Genomic DNA, 24,726 nt, shown 5'->3' with positions numbered 1-24,726 from the left:
TAAATTTTAAAAAGTTTAATAAAAAAATTTTTAAAAAATTTGGTTAAAAAAACCCAAGAATAAAAGTCCAACTTATTGATTATAAAATCAATTCAGGGGTTAAAATGAAAAAATCAAGATTTTTTATTTAAAAATGCCACATCAGCGCTGAGTCAGCGCTGACTGGGCGCTGAGTCAGCATATCACATCACCCATGTGGGTGATGTGATGGTCCTAGGGCCATTTTGATAATTAAAATGGCCCAGGGCCATTTGGTTTAATAAAAAAAAAGGGGCTACTTGGTTAAATGGCCCTAATTAAATATTTAAATAACAAATTTATATTAATTATAATTTATTTCAATTATTATAGTTAAATATTTATGCAACTCCATTTATATTAATTATTATTTATTTTAATTATTATAATTAATTATTTAAATTAATGATTATTATTTAACTAAATCTTAATTAAAGATAAAAATATCGATTCACTATAAATATTGTTTATTTATTCCTGTTCCCTCAATTTTAGGGTAGTAAAATTTTTTAACCATAGATATTCAGTGTCCCTTTCTAATCTAATAGTTTTACATTCAATCTTTGACAAATATATCATTATTGATAATAATTGATCCCATCCCAGTACTACCCACTCCTTCAATATAAACAGCCCCTTTTTTTTTAATGCCCACAAACCTTCTATTCCTTACAAACAACGCTTAAAATAATACTAGATGAAACACACATTAATAACTAATAATTATACAAAATTCATAATTTAAAGCTTTTCTTTATCATAATAATCACATTGTACGGCCCACATTGCACTCGTTCCCTTCATCTCTAAATTATTTGAAGAAGTTTCCAAAACGCATCCCCCCACTGAACAACCATGGCAAGCTCTGACCTCTCAATCCCCATTCTCTCTCCATCTATCCCCAACTCCAACAATGATCAACAAGCCATTGGAGTCGACGACATGCTCCGTCTCTACGCCGGTGAGTTTGGTCCATGGCAGCTAAGAAACTTCATCTTCACCAGCATTGCATGGGCTCTCAACGCGTTGCACACCATGGTCGTTATCTTTGCCGACCGTGAGCCTACATGGTCCTGCACCGCCGAGTTACGGTGCTCTCAGAGCATGTGCGCGCTCATCCCCGGCACGTCAACGGCTGCCGAGTGGGGCCTTGTTTGTGACTCCAAGTACAAGGTTGGGCTTGTTCAATCTGCCTTCTTTGCTGGTTCGATGGTTGGTAAGTTATTTACTGTTGCTCTTTCTTTTGTTCTTGCTATATCTGCTTGTATATTGTTTTAGATAGCTTACTCTCTTTTTAGTCATTTACATTTTGAAAGGTTTTTGAAAAGGTTAATTTAGATATGTATTCATGAGAGTTAGTATTCTGGTCTCTGGAGCTAATATTTATTATTTAATCTCAAAATCTCATTTTAATTATAAGTTAAAGTTATGTATGCCCTCTTTAGGCAACAGAAAAGTTATTATTTTATTTTACTACATATCAAAACAAGAAAAATTGGGTTATCTGAATTACTTATATATTTAATTTATGTTTCAACATACATCCTACAGGAATCAAACTGTTTTTAATGCTCACTCATCATGACGATCGAACAGAATTAAGGCGTTCACAATTTTTGGAAACTTTGAAACAAGCATCACACGTGTATTTTAAGTAAAATAACTATTGTGAGGGTTCTAAACATCAATGCTAGATATTTGTTGAATTATTTATTTGATAATGTAATGAGATATTTTAGGTAATAATTTTTTTTTAAAATAATTAAAAAAAGGTAAAATAAAGTTCAATAGAAAATTGGAAAATTTAACATACATTATATTTTGACTTAGATAAAATAGACCCTTCAAGGTGATGTAAAGTACGAGTATTAATTTTAACTTAGCGCTATATTTTAATATAAATCAAATATATATAAATATAATATTTTTGTAAAAATTTTGCTTGTTTTCCTTCGATTTGGTTAATGTCTCCGACTTAGTTCAGTACTTTGCTATTTATTTATTATAGATACATAGTATTTTGTTATCACCCTCACCATCGAGCGAATATGATAAATATATTATCTGCAACTCTTGGTGAGTAGTTGATGGAAATAACAAACCCTCAACATCTAGCAAATATGATAAAATATTATCTGCAACTCTCAGTGAATAGTTGATGGAGATAACACACCAGACTGACTTGGACAGCTCAATTTTGAATCACCAATATTATTATTAAAAAAAGATACATAAATATACCATTCCTACCAACCACGTACATGCACGTCAGCTTATTCATTATCATTGTTATAGTGGAGTCAACTAAATAAAGATATTGAGCTATGTCTTTCCAATATGATGTTTGGGACATTTGGTTTTTTTTTTGGAAAATTTGCTGTCATGTGTTTTTTTTCATTAATATCTTGTTGTTGTGATGATGACTTGGTAAGTCTATCATCACCTCATTAGTTAAACAAAATAAAATAAATTTCGCGCTGAGTCAACATATTTAAAGTTTTTTTTTTCATTCATTTATTTTTTAATTTAGTAGTTATTTGTATTTTTTTTTATCTATTTATTTTTAAATATTAAAAGGAGTAATTCTAAGTAAATGCTTCTTTGGATGCCTTATTTGTTAAATATTTTTTATTTTACATTATATATTTTTACGACTGTGCCCTACATATAAAGATATTTTTAAAACAATTTTGGAGAATTACTACATTATGCAGTGATTTCTTATTTTAACGATAAGTAGATAGATGTGGATTTGAAACTTTATACCGTGGTACTTTAAAATATTATTTATTTACTATTGATCATAGTGTGGACATTTATCATTTGGGATTTTGGTTCTAATATATAATTTTAGACGTATGTTATAGGTCATTATTATCATGTATATTAACAAACTTTATATGATAAACCTTTAAAAAATTATGAAATCATTATAATTAATGTATTTTTATATTTATATGTCTCTTTAATATTTTTAAATGAGAGCACTTATCACCTATTAATGAGAAAAATAGTTTCGATGTCAAATGATAGAATAGAGGGGCGTCATAGGAATGAAAACACTCGTTCTTACAATATTTGAAACCCAATTGAGGTCCTCTCCCTTAATTTTCTCTCATACTGTCATATATAAAGTATTTATATACATCACAAAAAATGGATTTACTGACATTTAAAATAACCAAATTCTAACAATTTTCAAGTGTCTAGATTGAGTTTCAATAAGATTCAGACAAGGAATTGCTTATATATTTTTTAAATAGAGAGAGCATAGACAATGGCTTCACAACTTTACAGCAATGAAACAAGCAAGTATGCCTAAAAAAACATAATAGTTATTCGATCCAAACTTGTTGCCGGAGGACTCTGATATTTTTGATGGAGAATTTAATAAAAATCTGCAACACAAACAAAGGATCATATGACAACAATATTTCAGTAACTATCTAAACATAGTGTGAAAACTAGTTTGCTTGGAGAAATTTAACTTGAATATAGGGGACATAGCAAACTATTCAACATAATTAAATAGTTATAACATAGTCTGAAATACTTATGTATTGTAATATGTTAGTTAACAGTGTCTGCCTGTGGGGCCAAGTTGACCCAGTAGGTCATAGGTCACTTTAGGGTCATGATAGGGATTAATGTCACCTACGAAAACGCAAGTGCACATACTGAAATCAGGGTTTAAAGATTCACGAGGAACTAGAGAATAGGGTAAGTATCACTGGTGGCCACAAATGTTTCGTAAATATAACGATGTGGCCACATACGTTTTTTTTGTAACGATGTGGCCACGAAACTTGTCTCCGGTCACACTCATGGCCACAATTTCATGTTTGGGGGCTGTTTCCGGCGAAGGTGCTGAGGTGGCGTTCGACGTTGATGGCTCTATAATTGGCCACCTCAGCACTTTCGTCGGAAACAACCCCCAAACATGAACTAGTGGCCATGAGTGTGATCGGAGACAAGTTTTGTGGCCACATCGTTACAAAAAAAACGTATGTGGCTACAGCGTTATACTTACGAAACATTTGTGGCCACCAGTGATACTTACCCCTAGAGAATACTAGTATTAGGTCTATAGCCGTCAACTAATCTAATTGAAGTTGTGAGTGATAAAAAATGAAATAGAAACTAAGAATGAGAACAAAAGGAAAATTGCAGCAAATCAAGCATGTGAGAAGGGTGTTAGGGTGTTCGGCCATAGATTTCCTCTAGAGTTTATTAAGTCCGGATAAAGTTGCACAAGATATTACAATAAAGTTAAAACCGAAAGAGTTCCTAACCATATTGTCTCTTTTGTCAAGGTGAAACAATAACTAGTCTCATACGGAGCTAATGCAGACTACCCTATGATTGGACTACAGTCGATGGATTTTATCCGAATAAGACACGAATTCAATGAGTAGCTAATCCCTCTATTGAGGGGCTATTGACCCTAATTCCATACGAAGTTAGCTTGGAATCACTTCCTAATACCTGCTCTCTAGATTGCATTTCACTCGGAATCCTATGTGAACTCACTCCGGAGAATCACTGGGAAATGTATCTTAATCCCGAAGTGTCATATTTCTAGGTGGACTCATGATCCCCTTCAATTGTGATTTGCTAGACTGGATGGATCTCTTGATTTATCATACAAGTATAACAATCATAAACTCTGGCTTTTGTGACAAAAGAATTCAAGACAATTATAATACATAATCAAATTCAATATTAAACACATTGCAATCAATTAATATAAAAGCTCTAAAGTCTATAACTATTGTCCATAAAAAATATAAACCTAGGTTCTATCCATGCCCAAACACTAAGAAGTGAATTTCTCCATTAGAGAAGAACAATCATATAATATAATTAATGAGAGAAAAGTAAATTAAAACAATGAAAACTCTCTTCTCTCTTCGGCGCCTTGGAATACTGATGAATTTTCCACTAATCTGCCACAAATGTTATTGAGAACACTCTTGACGGTTATAATGATGCCCTAGATTATGAATGAGACCCTCCAAGTTGCTGGATTGATGGAGAAAGGCTTGAAGGTCATTCCCCCATAACTCTCAGTAAAAATTTTTATACTTAACCCTTTTTCAGGCGACTTACGATCTTAAGTGACCTCCATTATAAGTGTTGGGCCGTAAACTTCTTTTAATAATGCTTATGACCTCTATTACAAGTGTATGTGCTTCGTGTAAACTCTTTTAGATGGACCTTACATTCCTGCTTATTGACATAAGTCTTGCTCGTAAGACCCTCTTTCTGGAAGTTATGCTCCTATTTATAGGCATAAGCATACTCGCAAGGTTCTCTAGATGAGGTTTACGACCATAAAGTGTGGTCGTAAAGGGACTATAAGGTGTTATGTCTGACTTGTTTCCTTGTTCTTGATATTGAGATAGCTCTATCTTCCTTGTTTTGGTTTAACATTGCTTCTTTGGGTCCATCCTATTCATTATGTACTACTCGTGACTTGAAATCAAATTTTACACCATATTATTAAACATTGTCTTCCAAATTAAATGCCAACATGACAAATACACATATTAGGTCATCCGGAACCGGCTCAGCAACTGGCGTAACTCGCTAGGTTCGGGTCTGGTCTGCTCAACACAACCGGTTTTTATAGGTTAGCCCAATGGTCCTGACGGGTCACGGATTATGTTGATGGAAACTCCAGATTAGAGAAGGCAATACTATTGTTCTTGAACCCAAAAGGTAAAGGAGCGGTGTCAACTAGTCCTGGATTAACTGTTTTCAACCTCTGATTGCAACCATCACAACCCCTTTGAGATTTGGCTAAAATATCACAAATAAAACTTAGCCATTGGGTTTTATGGTCTAGGTGAAAAACATAGTACACACTTGTGTTTTGGGTGTGTTTGACTGATGTTGATTAATAGCAGCACTTGGGACTCGAAAATTAGCTAACATATGAAAAAACGTAATAAGCACACCTGTGCTCTGGGATATTTGATCATACTCATTTCAGGTTGAAATTTTTGCACTGCTACAGTGCTACTACATTATTGCTATAGTATTTATGAAACTATTTTGTCTCATTTTCTTCTGACTCACTCCAACATTCAATTTTTGTCCCAAAATACCTAATTACATGCTTAATAGACACAAAATATTCAACAAAACACAAAAGTAGAGAAATTCATGATAAAAGAAAAACTAATTTCATGAGTTTATAGTATGAAAAAAATATATTTCATGTGCTCATCATTAAGTTACCTATATATATTCTTTTGGGTATGAGAGAAATCAGAGTCCGTACAATTCTCTTACTTTGAATCGAAGTTTCCGTGCACTCACTTAGTCATTTTCATTAATGTCTACCTAGGTTTTGTTTTTGGTCTCAAACTCTCCAGGACTATCGTTTGTGTGTTTATTGACACACCCCTTGTGTGTGTGTACCGCAAGTGCATAGGTTGTGGAAGTAATAAAGTAACCTGGTGAGTGGGTAGTCGTATCCATAGGGAATAGTTGTTACGAAGCAAGTAGTGATGCTATTTAGCTATCAAGTGAATCGATTCGTGATTTGGGTGAACAATATCAATGCAAATAAAATAAAGAAAAAAGAAAGGAAACGCAATAGGAATAAGGAGAGGTAATCAATAGAAAGATGGGGTACCCTGACATTGCTCACCCTGGAACTATTGTTTCAAGTGCAAGACTAATCATTATGCCTTCTAACTGATGTTTAATTAGTCGTGGAAATCCAAATACACATGGTTCCAAACCTAAGGTTAACCATGACTAACCCTACACTGTGCCCGGCGGAAAGGCATGCTCTCGACGCCTCACACTATGTAAGGTTGCTTAAAGCTCTAGGGACTCCAAGTGATAAACCCTATTCCTTAATATAGATCTAACCTTTTGGTCCATTCGAAAGACCCCTCATGATTAAGCCCCAACAATAAGGATTACTTCAACACTTCACTCTGTTGCTTGTGCAACTAAGCCCCAGTGGAGTTTATTTCTTAGCACTTCACTCTATCATGACTGCAAAGAACTCTTGGAACGTGGAGGTAGGATAAACCAGATCGGAAGAAAAATGAGATGTTCCGCTACCTCTCGACTCACCCTCTCAACCCTCTCTAACCTTGCTTTTGTCTAACCCTAATGAAGTGTCACTCATTCACAAGGATTACCAAGATAGATTCTCAACTCTAGTGTCACTCTAAGGGAAAATCAATTCAACAAGCATTCAAGATTGAAACTCAATTAAAACATCAATTAAAGAAACATAATAATAGTCAATGAAACAAAATCATCCTAGGGTTTATAAGTCCAAGGACCCACTAGGGGTTTAGCTCTCCATGGAGCAATACACAAGCAAATATGAAATCAAGAGTAAATACATGCAATCCATAGATAAAACACCCTTGTAGTCTGTATCGATGGTCTTGTGTAGCCACCTCGTCTTCTCCAAAGGTTCTCTTGTTAAACCTAGGGCAAACCTTGCCAAATCGATGTCGTCAAAAGCTCCCCCAATAGTTCTCCTCCAAACCATAGCCATGTGCGCCTCCAAAGATGGGCAAAAGATGGGAAAAAGATCCCCAAAGATTCCTCAAAACGCGGTATTTATAGGAGCTGGAATCGGACATCCACACGGGCGTGTGGAATTTTCGACAAGAACGTGTGGATTTCTAGAAATCAATTTTCTGCGAGATGTAAACAGTAAATTCTATAGTGATTTACTACAGTAACTGCTACATTAGTTCACCAAAAATGCTCCCAAATCCACTTTTTTCATCCAAGCCGCATGAATGGGCACACATCCATGTGGTAGATCACGTCGCGTTTTCAATGAAAGCACATTGACGAAGCTCTTGATAATGTTGCACAAGTCGGAACATATGAGTGTAATTGCTTTTGTGCCCCTCCACTTCGTGTTTTCGCTTGAGTACAATGAAGGTTGGCACACACCCATATGTCTTTGAGCATAACTTGTGTCTTCACGTTTGTTCAATCCAAGAACTTCATCAACAATTGCGTTTACGATCTACTTTTGCTTCCTTTCATCCAAACTTGTCTCCACAACCCTAAATGCACAAAAGAACATAAATACACATGAATGAGCAATAAAATCTAATAAAAGTAATGCTCAATGTAAGGAAAGTATACTAAATATTACTTATACACAAACACTTATCAAACTCCACCACATTTAAAAGCAACTAAACAATCATTCATGAAATCAAAAAGAGCATCCTTTTCAAGGAGTTTTGTCAACGATTGAGTGATTTTCGAAAATTCCTTGATGAACCTCCTATAGAAACCCGTGTGTCCCAAGAAACTATGAACTCTTTTCACATTTGGTGGTGGTGAAAGTTTGTCTATGACTTCAATTTTTGCCTTGTCTACTTCCATCCTAAATTGGGAAATCTTGCGACCGGGGACAATGTCTTCTTGGACCATAAAGTGACACTTTTCCCAATTAAGAACATGATTTGTCTCCTCTCATCTCACCAACACTCTCTCCAAATTTCTTAAGCAAATGTCAAAGGAATCTCCAAATACCAAGAAATCATCTATGAACACTTCCATGATGTCTTCTAGGAGATCATCAAAAATAGCAGTTATGCAATGTTGGAATGTTGCTGGTGTATTGCACAACACAAAAGGCATTCTTCTATAAGAAAAGGTCTCATAGGGGCAAGTAAATGTTGTCTTCTCTTAATCTTCTGGGCCAATAGGAATCTGGAAGTATCTTGACATACCATCAAGGAAACAATAAAACTGATGCCCGACCAATCGCTCCAACATCTAATCAATAAATGGCAACGAAAATGATCTTTTTGAGTTGCATCATTTAACCTCCTGTAATCAATGTATACACGCCACCCTGTGACAGTTCTGGCCAGAATTAACTCATTCCTTTCGTTTCTCACCATTGTCATTCCTCCTCTTTTCGGCACTACTTGAGTTGGGCTCACCCAAGCACTCTCGGAGATGGGATATATAATCCCTACATCTAACAGTTTCACTACCTCTGGTTTAACAACTTCCTTCATGTTCGGATTCAATCTTTTCTAAGGTTGAAACACAAACTTGTAATTATCCTTCATTAGAATTTTATGAGTGCAATTTATGTCTCTTTAACATGTTCACAAGCTTATCGTTCTGATCTATAGAGAGGTTTGAAGTTACAATGACAGGGAGCTTTGACCATTCAACTAGAAAAGCATATTCTAAATGTGCCGGCAAAGCTTTGAGCTCCAACTCGGGTGGTTCCTCAATGGATAGTCGCAATCTGTTCTCCTTTAGTCTATCAATTTTCTCGAACTGTGTTGAATCTTGCTTGAGACCATTCTCTGAACCGATCTCTTGTATATGTGAGTCTAAATAATCCTCAACAATGTCCACCTTTTCTGTCTCACAAGTTTCCTGGACTGCATTCGAAACTCCCAATGAGAAAATTTCATGAATTTGTTCTTGATAGAAAGAATCAAACTGAGCAAGGGCCCTTTCCAAATTTCCTTCCAAATGATAGCTCATAGATGACAACGCTGACTTTACAAACAGATCCAACATACTGTCTAGCTCATGATTTTGATCTTGAATCTCATTAATGTGATCAATAACTGATTCTTCTACATGATGACTGATTGTGGTTTGCTCTTGTATGAAACAATATGAAGTGGACTGTATTGCAAACAACTGCATCTTTTGTTCTATGTCTTAAACTATTCCCATGATTGTATCAACTATTTCGGTTGTGTTGATCATCTTTCCTGAAATCAAAGAAAGAAACAAAACAAATCAGAACAATGGAAGAATAAGAAAATGTGAAATAGAACAAGTGATGAATAGCTAATATAGTAAAGTGCAAAATGCTTCTAAAATGCTTATTCCCTGGCAACGGTGCCAAAAACTTGACACATCCCTTGCATGTGTGTAATGCAAGTGCAAGAGTTGTTGAAGTAATAAAGTACCCCGGTGAGTAGGTAGTCGTATAAATAAGGAATAGTTGTTAGGAAGCAAGTAGTGATGCTATTTAGCTATCAAGTGAATCGATTTGTGATTTGGGTGAACAAAATCAATGTAAATAAAATAAAGAAAAGAGAAAGGAAACACAATAGAAATAAGGAGAGGTAATCGATAGAAAGATGCGGGTACCTGGACATTACTCAACCTTGGACTATTGTTTCAAGTGCAATACTAATCATTATGCCTCCTAACTGATGTTTAATGAGTCGTGACAATCTAAATACACACGGTCCCAAACCTAAGGTCAACCGTGACTAATTATACACTATGCCCCGGCGGAAAGGCATGCTCTCGACGCCTCACACTGTGTAAGGTTGCTTAAAGCTCCTAGGACTCAAAGTGATAAACCATATTTCCCTAATATAGATTTAACCCTTCGACAACGCCCTTTTTGCGTGTGAACTGCAAGTGCACGAGTTTGTCGAAGTAATAATACCCTAGTGACTGGGTAGTCGTATATATAGGGAATACTGATCAGAAACACAAATATTGCTATTTAACTAGAATGAAGATGAATCGATAGTGGTGTGAACAAACTCAATGAAAATAGAAATAAAAAGAGAAGAAGGAGGTACAAATAAAATGATAGGAGAGGCAATCGACAGAAATTGGCCACCCGGACATTGCTGACCCTAGGACCATTGTTTCAATTGCAACACCAATCGTTATGTTTCTTAACTGATGCTTAATGAATCATGGAAATCCTAAAATACACGGTCCCAAAGCTAAGGTCAACCGTGGCTAACCCTACATTATGCCCCGCGAAGAAATCGCTCAATCTCGACGCCTCACACTATTTAAGGTTGCTTAAAGCTCTATGGGACTCCAAGTGATAAACCCTATTCCCTAATATAGATTTAACCCTTTGGTCCAGGCGAAAGACCCCTAGCCACAATTAAGTCCCAGATACTAAGGATTACTTCAACACTTCACTCTGTTGCTTGAGCAACTAAGCTCTAGCGGAGTTCGTCTCTTAGCACTTCACTATATTGTGACCACAAAGAACTCTTGGAACGTGGAGGTAGGATAAATCACACCGGAGGGGAAAGGGGACGTTCCCCTACCTCTCAACTCACCCTCTCAACTCTCTCTAATCTAGCATTGTCTAACCCTCATGGTGTGTCACTCATCCATAAAGATTACCAAGATGGATGGATTCTCAACCCTAGTGTAACTCTAAGGGAAAACCAACTCAACAACCATTCAAGATTGGAACTTGATTAAAACATCAATTAAAGAAAGCATAATAAAAGGTCAATAAAACAATATCATCCTAGGGTTTACAAGTCCAAATACCCACTAGGGGTTTAGCTCTTCATAGAGTAAAATACAATCAATAATAAAATTAAAAGTAAATGTATGAAATCTATGAATAAAACTCCCTTGGTTTGGTGTAGCCGCGTCTTCTCCAAAGGTTCTCTCATCGATGCCGACGAAAGCTCCCCCAATCACTATATTCCGGAGGAATGCGGTGTTCGAGGCTGTAGAATCACTCCTAAAACCTAGCTAACGCCTCTCCAAACCAAGCTGTGAGCGCCTCCAAAGATGGTGAGGTGATGGGCAAAAGATGGGAAAAAAGATACTCAAAACAGACTGAAGTCATGATTTAAATAGGCTAGAATCGAGCATCCACAAGGGCGTATGGAATTTCCACAAGCCCATGTAAATCTGGAGGAAATCAATTTTTCAATAGTCTGTGAGCAGTAACTACTACATTGATTTGCTACAGTGATTTGCTACAATCTCGAATCCACACTTTCATAGTGGCAACATGAACGGGCACACATCCATGTAATAGATCGCGTTCCATCTTTAATAAAATCACATTTGACGACAATCTTGCTAGCATTGCACAAGTCGGAACAAATGAGTGTGACTGCCTTTGTGCCACTCCAATTTATATGTTCACTCGAGCATAACGGAGGTTGGTACACACTCATGTGTCTTTGAACATAACTTGTGTCTTCACGTTTGTTCACTCCAAGATTTCATCAACAAAGTGCATTCACGATCTACTTTGTCTTCTTTCTTCCATACTTGGCTCCACAACCCTATATGCACGAAAGAACACAAATACACATGTATAAGTGATAAAATCTCAGAAAAGTAATGCTAATTGTAAGAAAAGAATACTTCGTATTACTAATACACAAGCACTTATCAAACTCCCCAACACTTAAGCTTTTGCTTGTCCTCAAGCGAAAATAAAACATTGAAGCATAAAAGGAGGAAATCTTAAAAGTGCTTGGCCTTATGTTCACCAAAGCAAGCAAGGGAAGCATTCTGCAAGTAAGGAAAATTTTAACACCGACTAAGAAAAATCAATGCTCTAGCTAAAAACTCGAATAAAAAAGGACAACAAACCCGATATCATGTAAGTGTGTGTACATTCACTCAAGTCAACCCACCGTATACTCCTCAAAGCTCTAAGTTAGAGGGACTTATTTATGTATAAAAAGAAAGAAAAGAGATGGTAGTAGCTTCACACATCCTTTAAGGTAGCCCTTTGTGAAGCGGCCGCTAAGGTGGGTTCTACACTTTCAAGGTGGTAGCTCTTTCTACCGGGGTAGTAGCTTTCATTCATCCCATAAGATAGCTCTTTCTCTTTAGGGCATAACTAGTATCCGACTTATGAGAGTACCTTCATACTTCATAGGTGGTAGCTCTTTCCACCTCTAATGAACAAACAAACATAACTATTTTTTTTCCAAAGAAACTAAAAACAAAGAGCAACTAAACTAGTCCCTTAAACATTGAACTTGAGTTTATACAAGGTTTAATGAGCGAGTAGTGCAACAAGAGTCAATTGGGCAAAAATTCCAAATAATCCATGTAAAAACTAGAGCATGAGAAAATTCAATGTTAAAAAATTCTCCTAAACGAATGCAACCATTGCAACTAAGGTGAACCGCCATTGGCTAAATGAGCATCCACAATCAACGCATAAGTATAGAACATGTGAAATGTGAACCCCCCACACTTAGGATGTACATTGCCCTCAATGTACGCATACAAGTACAATTACATATAAAGCAATCAAAAGAAACATATGTGGAGGTGGGCAATTGAAACAATACTCCCCTAAACTCCTAATGGCACGTTTGATGGAGCTATGTTTCTTGAGAGTTGAGTCCCAATAGGTTGTCGAGCATACACGACCATGTGAAAATTACAGTGACCATATCTATGACTATACCTCAATTTCCATACTCACAAGGCTATCTGCACGCATACACAAGGGGGTTCAGTGAAGCTCAACAAAAACAAAATAAAACTCTAGTATATAAAGATAAAGCAATGAAATACAACTCGAGACAACAAAAATAAAAGATAAACTCAGAAGGAAGATTCTTTTAGAGTGATACAAGTCCAAAACATAATACTGAAATGAAATATGGAAAAATAAGAACGAAGAAAAATAGAAACCCATCAAGCGTCGATGTCATCTGCTGTCTGCCCTGCTGCTGGAGAAGATGCTGTAACCGGTGGATCCACTGGTGGTGGTGGTGGTAGTGGTGTGGATGCCGGAGGAGTGCGATGTCTCACCACAAATGGTGAGGTCACGTCTTGCTCTAGTAGCTGCTATAGTATGTCGAGACGTGCCATCACCTCAGTGTGGCTCGCGGCCTTAATGGAATGAACCTCTGCCAAATCTACCTGTAGCACCCCTACAATGCTCTCGAGCTTCTCAAATCAATCATGGGCTCGAGTGGGGGAGAATATGTGCACTGGTTGCGGCTCCTGTGCTGTGGGAGGTGCCTAGGTCTCTATCTGCTCATGTTGAGGCTGAAGCGTAGGCTGGGATCCCTCTGCTGCCTCGCCCTCAACCTTGGCTGGCTCTGGTGGGGATATGTTCATCACATAGACCCTGTCTCTATATCGTCGTATCATGCCCATGAGCCTCATAGTCTCCAAGCTGAGGAGAGCGGGTACGATCATCTTCTCGGCATCTATGATCGCATTTAGCATGCTCTATACCATCGAATACAAATATAACAGCTTCTGGCGACTGAGTACACCGGTGTTATCACCACAGCCATTCACTGACTTACTCAAAACTGCGTGAAGACAATGGTATGCAGGTCGAGAAAGACACATGGGTTTAGACACCCCCGACTCATATTGTCCCTGGCCACATAAAGCTCTATATGCGTACTAAGGAGTTAGACTACCGGGATAATCGGTCGGCAACTACTCATCTCCTCAGTGTCAATATTGGCCTGGTCGTATAAACCTAGTCAGAGTGAGAACTGCGTGACGCTTATGTTATGGTACTATTCAAAAGCTCTAAACTGTATAGCATCTATGCTGTTGAAGCTCGAATAAGAGTGGTCAAACTCGAATGAGGTTAATACCTCCAATGTCATCATCTGAATGGCAGGATCACGAATAGTCAACAATCTACGCCAACTACCGACGGTGAAGAGCCCCTCAACCTCGTTTGCCATATAATTTGCTAACTGAGCCTCCCTAAGAGCACTCAAATCATGGAATCATGTCTGACCGAACTTGAGCTTCGAAAGTCGCTCAAACCGAGCCTGGTGCTCGGGAATAGCAAACTCCATGTGATCCGGCTCTAGGGAGTGCTCTTTGGGATGTTTGCCAGTCGTCTTCTTTGTCCTGGGTGCTATGTTTGCAAGAATTTTAAAAAAATTGATCAAATTCACTAAAAGAATCAATACTTCTGAAATCCACAAGGCAGTGTGGAAATTCCACATGCCCGTGTGGATCCACGAGGCGTTAAAACCGCACAGCAAGAAAAAATCCACAAATACATCAGAAATTCACTCTAAAACACACACCAACCATTTTAGCATCCAAACAAAGCAACAATCACCGGTTAAATAGAATTAAATCAAGTATGGTGAAAGAAGAGAGGGAATGAAGGTTTACCGACAAGATGAAGATGAAACACTAGAAAATGCCCGGGAAACTTGAATGAAATCCCTCTAAAATGATGGTGAGAAGTCGGGAGAGTGCAAGGATGTGTTCTCTAAGTGTTTGGGGAGTAAAACTATAAAGAAACGCGAATAGGTTTTAAAGAAAAAGCCGCGTCTCTTGGCTTTTTGTGCATCCACACGGGCGTGTGAAAATTACCCACGCCCGCGTGACTCCACAGGAGAGCTTCACAGGGGCAGTCACCCCTGTGTGCTCTCGGGATGATACATTTTGCCTTTGAACGCATTCACACTTGTGTGTGAAAATTCCCCACGCCCTGTGCCTGACCCACAGGGGCATCCACACGGCCCTGTGGCTTCTCTATCAACCTGAGAAATTTGGCTAAGTATTCCACACGCCCCTGTGGAAATTCCACACGGGCGTGTGGATCTTCACAAGGGTACTCAGATGGGTATTCACACGCCCCTGTGTCTTCTCGGGATGGCAGAGAACTCTTTGCATAGATTCACACGGGCGTGTGGAAATTACCCACCCCATGCGTATTTCAGCAGGGTCATCTACAGGGGTAGACACACGCCCCTGTGTGCTCTCGGGATAGCGCTCTGAACTCTGCAGAGAAACAGACGCCCGTGTGAAAATTACCTACGGGCGTGTGACCGTCACAAGGTCATTCACAGGGGCAGACACACGCCCCTGTATCCTCGCGGGATGAGTTTTGAATGGAGACACATGCCCGTGTAGGGAACTTACCCACGGCCGTGTGTCTTCTTTGGATGGCTTAGAAAAATTTATAGACTCTGCATAAAATTTCTGCATACTCATATATACTTAGAGCCTGCTTAGACATTGGAAAAATCTGACAAGAGAATCATTCAAAACAGGCTCAAACGACCAAGAAACTTCGCCAATCACAATTAAGCACACGAAAACACCAATAATCCATGAGAAAAATCACAACAAAAGCATGTAAAAGATTAAGACACCAACACTCAAGCTCTTATTCATGCAAGTACTACACTAAGACCTAGAAAAACAATAAAGACTTGGGTTGCCTCCCAAGAAGCGCTTGTTTAACGTCACTAAGCTTGACATACCTGACCTTAACTCACGGGGGCTCATAGATGAAGGTTTCCCTCTTACCCATAACCTGAAAGCATGATGAACATAATCTTTTCAAGGTAGAGGGGGAGTTGTTGAGCATGTTACCACATGAGGGTATGTCACCCTTACTCCGTTCTTGCACATCCCCATTAGACTTGGGGCGTTTCTTGTGATGTCTCCTTGCTCGCTTCATCTTCTGGATCATCTTCTTAATGATCCCCGGGGTAGTTTGCATCTTGTCCTCTAGTCCAAGCATCAAAACTTCTTCATTCTCCACCTCTTGGTCTAGTAACCCCTCGTACGGGTCCAGACTCATCATTTCCAGCACGTATTCATCAGTTAAGTCATCAGTAGTGTCAAGAACATACAAAGTATCATCAAAATCAAGAGAATGTCGCATGGCTTCGGCGAGGCGCTATGTCAACTTGTCATCACCAACTTGTAAGGTCAACTCCCATCCGTCCATGTCAGTGAGTGCTTTGGAAGTACGCAAGAATGGCCTCCCAAGTATCAACGGAATATAGATATCCTCGTTAATATCCAACACTACAAAGTTCACAAAAAATATGTACTTGTCAAGTTTCACAAGTACATCTTCAATGGTCCCCTATGGATGTCTAACCGTTCGGTCCGGCAATTGAATTGTCATCCGAGTGGGCCTAGGCTCTCCCAATCCTAGCTTCTAGAAGAATGTATAAGGCATGACGTTGATGCTAGCCCCTGAATCCGCCAATGCCTTTTCTTCAACCAAATTGCCAATGTTGCATGGAATGATAAAGCTTCCGGGGTCTTTTTTCTTGTTCGGCATATTCTTTTACATCACCACCAAACATGAAGCATTTAGAATCATAGATGCACTCTCCTCTAACTTTCTCTTGTTGGTCAAGAGGTCCTTCAAAAACTTTACATAACGAGGCATTTGAGACAACGCCTCCACAAATGGGATACTAGTGTGCAACTGCTTGAATAGACCCAAGAACTTCTTGTATTGCTCATCATTTTAGTCATTCTTCAATCTCAAAGGATAAGGGATTCTTGGCTTATAGGGTGGGGTTGCCACATCCTTCCCTTTGGTTCTCTCCTAAACCTCCACGATCTCAGGTGCTTCAACACTGGTCTTCTCACTTTGGAGCCTATCCTCAACTTTACGATCACTTCTTAAAGTGATCAGCTTCACATGTTCTCTTGGGTTGGTTTCAGTGTTACTAGGCAAGGTCCCATGAGGTCTCTCCAATAATAACTTCGCAATTTATCCCACTTGATTCTCTAAATTGTGCAATGACACTGTGTGGTTGCGAAGTGTAACTTCGACCGATTGAAACCTTGTATCCGATGATTGGATGAACTTGGTCAAAGCTTTCTCTAGATCGGTCATCTGGGTCTCCAAGCCTGAAACTCGATTTTCCATGTTTGGGGCTTGTTGTTGTTGTTGGAAACCGGGTGGTGCCATCGTCTTCTATTACCCTTGATTACTCTAAGAAAGGTTTGGATAGCTCCTCCAACCCGGATTGAAGGTGTTGCTATATGGATTCCCTTGGCTTCTCATTGAATTCCCTACAAAAATCCACTTATTACACCGAGGATATACCACCAATAGAGATCGGGCAATTGGATGGAGCATGTCCTCCCCCACACCTAGTGTAACTCATCATAGATGCCACTCTAAGAGAAGTTAGAGTGTCTAACTTCTTGCTCAATGACTCAACCTGGGCCGGCAATGAGGTAACTGCATCAATCTCATGAAGTCCGGCTACCTTCTTTCTTTCACTTGTGTTCCACTAATAACTATTCATAGCCATTTCTTCAATGAGATGTTGGGCCTTATCGGGGGTCTTGCTTCCTAAGGTACCTCCTCCTGTAGCATCAAGTAACTACTTTGTGCTTGGGTTCAAACCATTATAGAAAGTCTGAATGATCATCCATTTAGGAAACCCATGTTGAGGACATTTCCGCAAGAGCTCCTTGAAATTATCCCATGTCTCAAATAGAGAATTCAATTCCTTTTGCACAAAAGATGATATTTCATTCCTAAGCTTCGCGGATTTTCCAGGAGGGAAATATCTGGCAAAAAAAGCTTCTACCATCTCCTCCCATGTAGTGATTGATGCTTTAGGTAATGAATGTAGCCATTGCTTTGCTCTCCCTTTCAAGGAAAATGGGAAGGCTCTCAACCTAGTAGCATCGTCTGTAACACCATTAATCTTGAGCATGTCGCACAGTTCAAAGAAGTTCTCAATGTGATTGTTTGGATCCTCATCGGCCAAACCATTAAATTGTGCCGATTGCTGTAGCATCTGGATGAAGCCTGGCTCGAGCTCAAAATTCTGAGCCGTGATCAGTGGCCACACAATACTAGACTACATGCGAAGAACTGCGTGTCTGGCATAATCTGATAATGTCCTATGTTGCTCATTCTGTTCTGCCATGTTATCAGACCCTTCACCTTCTATTTCAGCTTGATTTGACTATTCCTACACAGGTTCTTTTCCACTTCTATGAATTCTTCGTTCAATGTCCAGATTTCCTTCAACCAATGTAGAAGGGTTTTCTAGAGTCCTAACATGGAGCTATAACCAAAGAAAAGAAAACAAATAAGAATAATGGAAGAATAAGAAAATGTAAAATATATTAAGTGATGAATAGCTAAAATATCAAAGTGCAAAGTATTTCCAAAAGGCCTATTCCCCAGCAACGGTGTCAAAAACTTGACAACGCCCTTTCGCGTGTGAACCGTAACTGCACGGGTTTGTCGAAGTAATAATACCCTGGTGAGTGGGTAGTCGTATCCATAGGGAATAGTGATCAGAAACACAAAGATTCCTATTTAACTAGAATGAAGATGAATTGATAGTGGTGTAAACAAAATCAATGAAAATAAAAATAAGAAAAGAAGAAGGAGGCGCAAATAAAAGATAGGAGAGATAATTGACAAAAATTGGGGCACCCGGGCATTGCTCACCCTAGGACTATTGTTTCAAGTACAAGACCAACCATTATGTTTCTCAACTGATACTTAATGAATCATAGAAATCCTAAAACACATGGTCCTAAGCCTAAGGCCAACCGTGACTAACCTTACACTATGCCCGGTGGAGAAATCGCTCAGTCTCGATACCTCACACTGTGTAAGGTTGCTTAAAGCTCTAGGGACTCAAGGTGATTAACCCTATTCCCTAATATAGATCTAACCCTTTGGTCCAAGCGAAAGACCCCTAGTCACAATTAAGCCCAAGATATTAAGGATTACTTCAACGCTTCACTATGTTGCTTGTGCAACTAAGCCCCAGTGAAGTTCGTCTCTTAGCACTTCATTCTATTGTGACCGCAAAGAACTCTTGGAACATGGAGGTGAGATAAATCACACCGGAGGAGGAAAGAGGACGTTCCACTACCACTCGACTCACCCTCTCAATCCTATCCAATCTAGCATTATCTAACCCTCATGATATATCACTCATCCACAAAGATTACCAAGATGGATTCTCAACCCTAGTGTCACTCTAAGGGAAAATCAACTCAACAAGCATTCATGATTGGAACTCGATTAAAACATCAATTAAAGAAAGCATAATAAAAGGTCAATGAAATAATATCATCCTAGGGTTTACAAGTCCAAGTACAAACTAGGGGTTAGCTCTCCATAGAACAAAATACAATCAATAATGAAATCGAAAGTAAAGATATACAATCCATGAATAAAACCCCCTTGGTGTCCGTGTCGATGATCTTGTCGAATATCCGCGTCTTTTCCAAAGGTTCCCTCATCAAGCCTAGGGCACACCACTCATAAAACCTAGCCAACGGCTCTCCACACCCTAGCCGTGAGAGCCTCTAAAGATGGTGAGGAGATGGGCAAAAGATTGGAAAAAGATACTCAAAATAGGTTGAAGTCACGATTTAAATAGGCTGGAATAGGGCATCCACACGGGCTTGAGGAATTTCCACATGCCCATGTGAATCTGCAAGAATCGATTTTTCAGTGGCCTGTGAACAGTAACTACTACAGTAATTTGCTGCAGTGCCTGCTATAGTACTCAGCCAAAATACTCCCGAATCCACACTTTCATCGAGGCCACATGAACGGGCACACATCCATGCGGTAGATCGCGTTGCATTTTCAAGAAAATCACATCTGACGACAATCTTCATGTTGTGATTGTCTTTGTGCTCCTCCAATTTATATGTTCACTTGAGCACAACGGAGGTTGGCACACACTCATATGTCTTTGAGCACAACTTGTGTCTTCATGTTTGTTCACTCCAAGATTTCATCAACAAAGTGCATTCATGATCTACTTTGGCTTTTTTCTTCCACACTTGTCTCCACAACCCTACATGCACAAAAGAACATGAATACACATGTATAAGCAATAAAATCTGAGAAAAGTAATGCTCACTGTAAGAAAAGAATACTTCGTATTACTAATACACAAGCACTTATCACCCTTTTGTCCATGTGAAAGACTCCTAGTCATGATTAAGCCCCAGCAATAAGGATTACTTCAAAACTTCACTCTGTTGCTTGTGCAACTAAGCCCAGTGGAGTTTGTCTCTTAGCACTTCACTCTATCATGACCCCAAAGAACTCTTGGAACGTGGAGATAGGATAAACCACATCGGAAGGGAAAGGGGACGTTCCGCTACCTCTCGACTCACCCTTTCGACCCTCTCCAACCTTGCTTTGTCTAACCCTAATGAAGTGTCACTCATTTACAAGGATTACCAAGATAGATTCTCAACCCCAGTGTCACTCTAAGGGAAAATCAATTCAACAAGCATTCAAGATTAAAACTCAATTAAAACATTAATTAAAGAAACATAATAAGAGTCAATGAAACAAAATCATCCTAGGGTTTACAAGTCCAAGCACCCACTAAGGGTTTAGCTCTCCATGGAGCAATACACAAGCAAATATGAAATCAAGAGTAAATGCATGCAATCCATAGATAAAACCCCATCGTAGACCGTATCGATGGTCTTGTGGAGCCACCTCGTCTTCTCCAAAGGTTCCCTTGTCAAACCTAGGGCACAGCTTGACGAATCGATGCCAATGAAAGCTCCCCCAATAGTTCTCCTCCAAAGAAATTCGACATTGAAGGCCGTAGAACAGCTCCAAAAACCTAGCAAAAGTCACTCCAAGCCCTAGCCGTAAGGGTCTCTAAAGATGAGCAAAAGATGGGAAAAATCCCCAAAGACTCCTCAAAAGCAGCTTTTATTGGGGCTTGAATCGGGTATCCACATGGGCGTGTGGAATTTTCACACGGGCTTGTGGATTTTCAGAAATCAATTTTCTACGAGCTGTGAACAGTAAATGCTATAGTGATTTTGCTGTAGTGCTTTACTATAGTAATTACTACAGTACTTTGCCAAAATGCTCCCAAATCCACTCTTTTCATCGAGACCGCATGAATGGGCACACATCCATATGGTAGATCACATTGCGTCTTCAATGAAACCACGTTAACGAAGCTCTTGATAATGTTGCATAAGTCAGAACATATAAGTGTAACTGCCTTTGTGCCCCTCCACTTTGTATATTCAATTGAGCACAATGGAGGTTGGCACACACCCACATGTCTTTGAGCACAACTTGTGTCTTCACGTTTATTCAATCCAAGAACTTCATCAACAATTGCGTTCACGATCTAATTTTGCTTCCTTTCATCCAAACTTGTCTCCACACCCTAAATGCACAAAAGAACACAAATACACATGAATGAGCGATAAAATCTGATAAAAGTAATGGTCAATGTAAGGAAAGTATACTTCGTATTACTTATACACAAGCACTTATCACTTATCATGCTGCAAATGAAGAAGAAGCCACTAACTTTAAGGCTTCCTATCTCTGCTTCTTGTAATTGAACTTAAGCATGTTTGAAGTCATCTATACAGATTTGCATCGCAATATTTAGTAGTAACAATTACGAATTTGTTGTATTCAATATGTTTCCATTTGTATTAAATACTTGTTTGCACTATTATAGGCATAAGACATGATAATTTTTAAAACTAATTAAAAGAATGTGGTACAAGGTTTCATTACCTTGCAACTATTTAAGGATCCTAAGGGTAGTGTTCAAATAAAGTCGACGCCCAACAATTATTTATGTATATGTATATGTAAAGTATTTCCCAAGAGATAATCATAACTTTGTGTTAGGGTTGCTAGTTAAGGCTTTTGTTTATGGGCTTAGAGGCCAAGGGTTTGATCCCTATGTGAGGCAAGTTAAGTTTTTAATTGGCCTAGCCAGCTAGGTCAGCGGACAGACGGGTTTTGCCTGGCCAAACTTTGTCTCGTGCTCCCCTTTAAGCTACATTATTGGTGGTTGAGATATTTATAAGATTGGAACCCTCTAGATAAATTAATTAAAAAAAATTATAATTTAGCCAAATGATTTATGTGTTAGCGGTATTGGCATTACCGTAAATATTATTGGTGTGAGACATTTAAAAGATTTCGAGTTCAAGATTCATTGGACACAGTGGTGGTAACAGATATTTGATTATGGGTTCGGGCTTGTAAATTGCAATCCAAACCCCGTTGTCACTAGATGAGGGGGCACAAATTGAATATTTAATTTTAGTCCCTACGAAAGCCTTTGACTAGGTTTATCGGGTTTTTCAAATATATATATATATATATATATATATATAATTTAGAACTCAATAATTTTACACAAAAAAGGCGTTATGATGATAATGTTCTAATTCAAGTGCCTTTTTTTTATTTTTCAATACTCAAGTATTTATTGGAGAGGCACCAATCTCGATATTTGCTTCATGAAAAGCAAGCACGAAATCATTTTTATTGACGTATTTTCTTTTCTTTCCTTGTAATCAAATCCAATGTATCATGCTCTTTTGTTCCCTAAATATTATGGAATATGATGCATTAAAACAATAAAAATAAAAAATAACTAAATGCAAGTGGAAATTGTCATTATATGTCTATATTTGTATATATACACTCATAAACATGTAAAAAACAACATATACATTGAAACTGTGCATAAGAGGATAAGTGAATTACGTGGGTAACTATGTAGGTTTTCTTGCATGCGTGTTTGTACTATTATGCTAGAGTTGTATATTACATGTTCTTTAATATAATTTCTTCCTAGCTAATCCATTATTATTGTCGTAATTATTAAAATATTTATTTAGTTATTTTTTTAATGATAAGTTATTTTTTTCTTGCATAGAAGTGAAAGTGTCTTTAACAGTAGAATATTGCTACTATAAATTCTAATTAAAATTTGATCTCCATAAGTTTTAGATTCCATCTGCAAAGCACAAACTCCTATATTTCAATTTAATGAAAATCCTTACAAAAAAAATGCACAATGATATTCAGGTGCAGGTATCTTCGGCCACTTTTCAGACAACTTCCTCGGAAGAAAAGGTACATTAACTTTAACATGCATCATAAACACAATCTCCGGCATCCTCACTTCATTCTCACCATCCTACGGAGCATACATGGCTCTGCGCTTCATTACCGGAATTAGCACCGGCGGTCTAGGCCTATGCGCCTTCCTCCTCGCCACCGAACCAGTCGGTCCGACTAAACGCGGTGCCATCGGCACCTCCACCTTCTACTTCTTCTCCATTGGCACCATCCTTCTTTCCATACTTGCCTACATCTCTTCCTCTTGGAGAACACTCTACTTGGTCTCCTCCATCCCTTCCCTTCTTTTCCTCATCACCACCATCCCCTTCATTTCTGAGTCCCTTAGATGGCATCTAGTCCATAACAACACCTCAAGAGCTATGAAAATAATAATGTCCATCGCCAAGTGCAACGGTAATTACATTCCTAATCACATCACTTTAACCTTAGATCACACAGTAGCCAATGAAAGCACACCTGATCAGCAAGCCATCTCTAGCTCAATAATTACAGTGCTGAAATCTCCTATCACAAGGACTCGTTTGTTATTTGTGACAATTATCAACTTGTTCAGCTCCGTTGTGTACTATGGTTTAAGTTTGAATGTGGTCAATCTAAAGACAAACCTATACTTGAGTGTCATACTCAATGCTATTGCAGAGGCACCAGCCTATGCACTCACTAGCATTGCACTGAGATGGTGTGGAAGGAGACCTTTAACTATAGGGACAATGTGGTTGAGTGGAGTGTTTTGTGTTCTTGGGAGCTTGTTTATGGTAGACGGTGATGCAAGAATGGTGTGTGGAGTTATGGGTGTGTTTGCCATGGCGGCAACGTTTGACCTTTTGTTTGTTTATACGGCAGAGTTGTTTCCGACGGTTGTGAGGAATGCTGTACTTGGATGCGTGACTCAGGCTGGGCAAATTGGAGCTATTGTGGCACCTTTGGTGGTGGCTTTGGGTGGGCAATGGCCTTTCATTGTGTTTGGGGCTTGTGGTTTAATTGGTGGTGTTTTAGGGTTTTATTTGCCGGAGACTTTCAACCAGCCTTTGTATGATACTATGGTTGGGCTGGAGAAGGGTGATCTTGAGAAGGAGAAAGAAGGCGGGTGAGAATGCTTCCTTCATGTGTATCTTTCACTTAATTGCTTCATAGTTTGATAGCCTTGCTGTACTCGATTAAATGTATATGATTAAAATGAACGAGCTAGTGTCAGGGATGAAAACTTGTTGGCATGGGTGATGATTGTCTCTTTAACATGTATACTGTTCAGTAGAATTTGGTAGACTGTTTATTTTGATTTTGGTTTT

The 24,726-nt window shown here is 38.6% G+C and overlaps 1 protein-coding gene and 1 non-coding gene across 2 annotated transcripts; both read left to right on the top strand.

Annotated features, from left to right (window-relative positions):
* The first annotated feature begins 803 nt into the window (after positions 1-803).
* LOC120269270 (organic cation/carnitine transporter 4-like) lies at positions 804-24,726 on the top strand. Its single transcript, XM_039276602.1, has 2 exons — positions 804-1,234; positions 23,381-24,726. Exons 1-2 carry the CDS (start codon positions 874-876, stop codon positions 24,526-24,528), a joined length of 1,509 nt encoding a protein of 502 aa, XP_039132536.1. The 5' UTR covers positions 804-873; the 3' UTR covers positions 24,529-24,726.
* On the top strand, positions 17,953-18,059 carry LOC120269828. The gene has a single exon (XR_005539461.1). It is a non-coding gene; the product is annotated as a small nucleolar RNA R71 (small nucleolar RNA).

This window comes from Dioscorea cayenensis, chromosome 9 (assembly GCF_009730915.1).
Source record: "Dioscorea cayenensis subsp. rotundata cultivar TDr96_F1 chromosome 9, TDr96_F1_v2_PseudoChromosome.rev07_lg8_w22 25.fasta, whole genome shotgun sequence".
NCBI classification, from domain to species: domain Eukaryota; kingdom Viridiplantae; phylum Streptophyta; class Magnoliopsida; order Dioscoreales; family Dioscoreaceae; genus Dioscorea; species Dioscorea cayenensis.
Note: the sequence above shows the minus strand (reverse complement) of the source record. Positions and strands in the feature narration are given on the sequence as shown.